At 42.2% G+C, this 6535-nt stretch overlaps 1 protein-coding gene across 1 annotated transcript; it reads right to left on the bottom strand.

Annotated features, from left to right (window-relative positions):
- Positions 1 to 3132: 3132 nt before the first annotated feature.
- On the bottom strand, positions 3133 to 6017 carry LOC148542705 (thiamine transporter 2-like). The gene is made up of 2 exons (XM_088467752.1): positions 5868 to 6017; positions 3133 to 3780 (listed from the first exon to the last, which is right to left on the bottom strand). Exons 1-2 carry the CDS (start codon positions 6015 to 6017, stop codon positions 3133 to 3135), a joined length of 798 nt encoding a protein of 265 aa, XP_088323878.1.
- Between the last annotated feature and the right edge of the window lie 518 nt (positions 6018 to 6535).

The following is a 6535-nucleotide window of genomic DNA, read 5'->3' as shown; positions in this document are numbered from 1 at the left end:
GTACCAAGATGGTTTTAGCCACCCAATTAGGTGGAAAATCTTTGCTTAGATACGCTGGATGCTGGGACCACCCACCAGAATTATTTAACGGCATTGTCTTATGGACATCCTATAATGTTATCTGTGATCTGCTGGCCTCTGATGTTTTTCTTTCTTTTGTTAATCATTGTGCAGACTCCGATGAAACCACAGATCCCTGATAGTATAAGGAAATAGCCGGCATAGATGAGAAACTAAAAGAAACACAATAGAGAAAATATAATTACACAAAAGTAAAGTTACAGTATGAGCAGGGAAAGTATTATAGCAAGTAGTCTGGAACCTATTTATTGCATACCTCCCAACTGTCCCACTTTTCTAGGCTGTCCTGCCATCCCACCTGCAGAAAAGGGGGGGGAAATCAGGGGGAGCACTCCAAGTCTCATCGCTGGTCTGCTGCATGCGCATCTGTCACAGTGCAGTGAGAGCCTGGGGGCAGCCCAGCATCGTCGGGAGTTCTGGGCACGCCAGTAGTGTGATGAAAATGGGGCAATGTCACGAGGCCACACCCCTAATAGTTTGCACATATTTATTGGAAGCAATGTGATGGTGGCCAGGGTGTCCTTACCTGACTGTGGATGTCTTCCGTGATACCAGTCATTACTATATTCACAATCGCCAGCAACAGCAGGGATACAATATTATTTATCCCAGATACCAAAGCGTATCTTTCCTTTCTCACATTGACAGCAATATTCAGCCTAGTATTAGAGTGGGACATGCATCAGTTATATAACACAGAACAAGACATGGTGATACTATGGTACTGTAAGTCATAGGTGTGACCAGACATATATCATTGTGTTACACAGGGCTAGAACAGGGCATAAGTTAGATCATTAAATCAGATGTCTGATTAAATGCTGTGATTGTTACTAAAGATTTGTACGTTTTAATAGTGTTCTTTATATACATAACCCTCATTGGTACTAGAACTGTAATCAGCATTGCTCTAATGGGTAAGTGGTACTAGGCCTGATTCAGAGATGTACACTAATGCCACAGTGACTGCGGATTGCTCTGATGGGTAAGCGGTATTGGGCCTAAGTCAGAGATGTACACTAATGCCACAGTGACTGCGGATTGCTCTGATGGGTAAGTGGTACTGGGCCTGAGTCAGAGATGTACACTAATGCCACAGTGACTGCGGATTGCTCTGATGGGTAAGTGGTACTGGGCCTGAGTCAGCGATGTACACTAATGCCACAGTGACTGCGGATTTGTACACAGAGGCTGTGCTAATGTATACAAATGCCACAGCTGCCAGGATTTGTAATGAGCCATGACATCTGCTGCCTCACAGATCCAAACAACTGCGTACAAAGACGCAGCTCAGATGCAGATCAGTTGATTATCTGACTTCTGAGTACCCCTATGGTCATGCAGAATGGGTGCAGGAACTGAGATGCGGGAGCCATTTTTTTCTGCATACAGGATCTCAGTCACAGACAGAGTCATGCCCCAAAAATGGTCGGGTCACTTCTGCATTTTAGGCGTCACCTCCCCATTGTCGCCCATAAACGTTCCCTTCCTGTCAATCACTTTGTGAATAAATCCTGACTGCGAGCGACATCAGTAATGACACATGATTTATGCGCAGTGCGACTCATATGTGTGTGCAGGTTACATGTAATTGCTATAACTGTGCAAACAGCATCATTGCCTCCATCTCTGAATCAGGGCCATTATACACAGCACATTGAGGCCTAGAATAACAAATGCTTAAAGAACTGGGAATAATAATCACGTTGCTTGTTTTACATACAAAGGAAACAAAATAATTAGTCAGTGACTGTTATAGATCTATACATGGTAGTAATATGACATCATAGGCATCTCAGTAGTAGTGGTACAGAGTGTATACTTACATTATTATTGTGGTAAATATCTTATAGATGGTCTTACATACAATGTAGCCAGCATAGCCCACCCAGATATTGTTAATGTAGGCCATGGTGAATATGGCAGCACTGTCCACTGCACAGAGGACACACAGAGTCAGCTCTCCCCAGAAGCTCCAGTCTGTCGTCATGCAGTCCATCACGGAGAATGCAAATATACCTGAAGGGAACAAAAAGGTGCAGAGTAGCTATCAGGTGTCATCATGTATTTTATTGACCTGATATGACTAGAGGAACATAAAATTAATGTTATCATCCATTTTTGATACATAAGGGAAAATAAATTTTAAGAATGTATAACATGTTCATTGAACAGGGCTCAGTACTCTATAAAACATGCATTTGGCATAGCACATAGGCAAATGCTGGGGGGTTCCCAGTTGCCACATTTGCAGAAGTATGTATGAGGCAGACTATAGCTTATTAAGTGCTAATTATGTGACCTCTTCATGGACTGGCCACACACACCCTAAAGTGAAGCATTTGGAAATCTTGCATTTGCAGGTCTAATAATTTTTTTTTATAACTCTGTCTAATACAGATAACTCATTAATAGAAATACTGTATATAGCATATATGCTATATTTAGCTAAGAGCTTTCTAGACCAGAAGCAACATAGGGAATGGAATATACCCAGTCTGCTTCCTTTTTCAGAGTTATTTTATCCATCACTCTTTTAACATGAGAGTGAGGAATATGACTTATAGGGGCCTATTCATGATGTTAATTATCGGGGTGCGAACAGACCCCGATAATTAACATTCTAACTCACCGCAGAATCCGGAGTAATTGATCATTGCTCCGACACGGTGACAGCTGAGCAGTGACGTAGTGCACATGTATGACCTACAGGTCATGCATGTGCACAAGAACCCCAATGTCCAGCAGAAGGAGCCAGAAAGGGGCGGTGGTATCCAAAAGGATCCCTCTTTGCAACCCAAACCTCCTTCCCATAGGGAAGGAATGGGTTGCGATCCACACATTGGAGCATTCGCCCTCTGAAGATGGTGAATGCTCCCGCACTCAAGCTCCAAAAATATAGTATTTCCGGAGCTTGATTAATTCTGTGGGGACAGCGAGCCATTCCGCAAGAGGAAGGAAAGTAGGAGATATCTATAACATACCTAGCACAGCTTCAGCAGCTTCCACGCCTCCATTAAATGAGACACTGTCAGAGTGTTCCAAGCTATCCTAGAGCGTTTGGGAAGAACCAATCACTTGGTAGTATCCAGCTGTCACAAGTGCCCACAATGAGGACCAGGTAACGATGCTGCAGGAATAGCACTCGCGGAAGTCCAGCCACTGCTGCTTGAAGAACTTGGCCACCATCTTACAGCAGCTGTGCACAGCATTCATGTGTCTGTGTTTGATGTGGTCATTTGTACATTCTGAACATGGCTGCTCCTTGCTGGGCATGGGCAAGAAAATGGAGATGATGAAAGCCACTGATGCACTTTGCAAGGTAATAATGTTCAGGTAATAGTAGGAGAAATGACCAAGAGACACCATAAGCTGACCACACACAGCACCTATGGTGCATCCCAGCAAGCTACATCCTCGGAAATAGATAAAGGCCTTATCATATCGATCAGCAGCCACCACATTGTGTACATATGAAAAGATGGCAATATCACATGCAGTAACCATGGCTGAGGTAACCTGAAGGTACTGCATGGCCTGGAGACTGGAAGCAAAGCACAGTAGGCTGTAGCTGATGACATGGCACAGGCCCTGACACATGATGACTGGTTTGTATCGGCAGAGGTCAGTAAAGAGGAGCACTAGCATCTGGAGAAGCAGCAAACTGTTTGTCCTTATTGGGGAGAGCTTATCCATGACCTGGGGAGAAAGAAGACAAATGATCAACAATCTGTTAGTGAAAACAGAGTTTGAGTATCAGTTGTCATATTTTCAAAGGCAAGTTAGGTTTTAACACATTGCATGACCAGGAGACAAGATCCTTAGTAAAATTATATTTCCATTATAAGTTTATTACAGATATAGTATTTTCACGAGCAGAGTTCCACTTTTTTTATAATGCTGAGTTAGACATAGACCTATTTGTTTTGTGCAAAATATGCAAATTTATACTACACTAGTCCACAATAAAGCGCACACCTATATCCATATGCAGACTTGGTCACATGTTACACTTGCGCCTCCTTATGTTTGGAGTGGAAGAACAGGGTAAGGGGAGGTTAAATGTAGTCCAGGTACAGAAAGAGCATATTCATATTACTACGGATAAGGTAAACTTCACAGAGGTGCATAATATACACCAGTCAGTAGTGTTGAAGATGGAGAGTGCTATGCATAGATTCCATATTACTCCTCCAACGAGGCTTCATTCCCTGTACCAAGATGGCTGCTGAGGCTACTACTGCGGACACACAATGACATCTTGTTCACTGTGTTAGAGTGCCACAATGGGAGACACAAGACTTAGACCTCTTTAAGACCTAAGAGATTACCTGCAATATTCACAGTTTCTAGTGATCCTTCACCACTACCCGGTACCTGGATACAGTCACTGGCTGATGACCTGTATGAAACCCTGCTCCACTCAAGCTCAGCTCCATCCGAACAGTGTGTATAACAGTGAGTACAGCTGTAGCTCATATAACATAAATATACCACTCCACTAGTTAAGTAACTGAGCTGTGCATTCTTTCAAGGCATGTGTATACAGTAACTCTAATTGCTGTAGTATAGGTGTTTTTTTATTATTATTTATATCAAATTTAAGAGCAATTTCTTTTTTTTTTCATTTCAGTCAAGTGTCAAAAAACCTTTCCTGTGCCTATGACTTTGTTGGGTGTAAATACCCCTGACATCGACCTAGCACATATGCTATTGGTGTTAAAAACTTTTCATTTTGACATATGATTAATATTATTAGTGTTATTATTTAATTCAACTTTATATATAAATATATTTTGGAACTGGTTTTGAGACAATTGATTAATGACCCCCTAGCCAGACAGCTTCTCTGATCTGTCTCTGAGAAGTTCCAAGCCTGTACTTTCATTGCTAATATAATAGTAGTGACGAAAGTTTACACTGCCGGATTCTGTTCCAGCAGTGTTACTGTGTATGTGCAACCAACTCCATGCTGTCATCCAAAGAGGAGCCAGTGTATTTGTACAGTGCCAGAGATGACAGTAACACAGACTTTCCTTGTATTTTATCTGCATTTTACCAATTAGGATTGCAGCCATATGTAATACATGATTTCTTAGTTTGATCCTGTCTATGGTATGTTTTACTAAGTGATTTCATACAACTCACCCATAGGGGTAAATTTATTTACTAAGATGGGAGTTTTATTAAGAAGTGATGTTGCCCATAGCAAGTAGAATCTGCTTGGTTGCTATGGGCAACATCACTTCTTTAATAGAACTCCCAACTTATACCCCTTTTACACCGGAGCTAAAACCCGGGTTATTGCAGGGTTAACCCGGGCAGCCCCTTGGTGTAAAAGGGGAGATGGTTGGATCGCCAGGTCGAGTGACCCGGCAATCCAACCCAGGTAAATAGCAGGGTTTAACACTGGTGTAGCCCGTGAAACCCTGCTGTGAGAACAGCGCACTCCGGGTCACGATGACCTGGAGTGCGCTGCAAGCCAGCCGATTGGTCCGGCTTCAGTGGCGCTTGGAGATTACATAATCTCCAAGTGACCACTTACACGCCGGGAAAGCTGGGTCTATGCAGACCAGACTCCGGTGTGAGCGGCGCCGACTCGGGAATATCCAGAGTTGGCGCCGGCAAAATTCCGGGTCTGATCTGGATAGGAACCCTGTTCCAACTCCGGGTCAGACCCAGAATTTTGGTGGAAAAGGGATATTAGTAAATTTATCCCATAGAGTGTATTGCAATTTCACACAATTTATAAGTTACTGATATAAGTAAGAATTGTGTTGTCTTACCTCTTCCATGGTGAACTGTTTGTCAGGCCCAGTCATATATGATATGTAAAAGGGGTCTGCAGGTCTCAGGTGGAAGAAGAAACCATACAGACATAATAAGAACACTGGATGCTCCTGAAACATGTTCTTAAAAGGAATTCTTAAATTCATAGCTATTTAATAGCGCACAGAATTTGTGGAACTCGTGGTAAAGTCTCTTCTGAAAGATAAACACAATGGTTGTCAGGTAAATTAAACCAGTAAAATATAATGTGAGCTGCTATAACTAATTCATGTTCTTGGATTTTTGCCTACATTACATATATAAAAGTATTTTCAATCCATTCCATAGTGGGTATAAAACAAGACACATCTTACATGATGCTGAAGTACTGTACAATGGGCCTGATTCATTACAGATCACTATTACGATCGCAGTTGCGATTACGCACATAGGGCCTGATTCAGAGTTGGAAATAGAGAGAGATCTCTCTCTTAACTGATCATCTTGGTGAAACCATGCTGCACTGCAGGTGGGGCAGATTTAAAATATGCAGAGATTTAGATTTGGGAGGGAGGTGTACAAACTGACATCTAAAGTGCAGTGTAATAATAAAGCTGTGCAGTATTTGTGAGCTACATACAAAAGCAGCCAGTAGTTACCCTGTATGCAAAAAAAAAATATTTAC

The sequence above is a fragment of the Taudactylus pleione genome, unplaced genomic scaffold (genome assembly GCF_031769625.1).
Source record: "Taudactylus pleione unplaced genomic scaffold, aTauple2 ptg000010l, whole genome shotgun sequence".
NCBI lineage: Eukaryota > Metazoa > Chordata > Amphibia > Anura > Myobatrachidae > Taudactylus > Taudactylus pleione.
The sequence above is the reverse complement of the archived record's forward strand: the minus strand, read 5'-3'. Positions and strand labels throughout refer to the sequence as shown.

Bases quoted from the DNA above. Each gene is read 5' to 3' on its own strand.
- LOC148542705 (XM_088467752.1), bottom strand. From the start codon at position 6,017: ATGAATTTAAGAATTCCTTTTAAGAACATGTTTCAGGAGCATCCAGTG. The intron at 3,781-5,867 runs GTAAGACAACAC...CTTTCTCCCCAG, and splicing joins AACAGTTCACCATGGAAGAG to GTCATGGATAAGCTCTCCCC.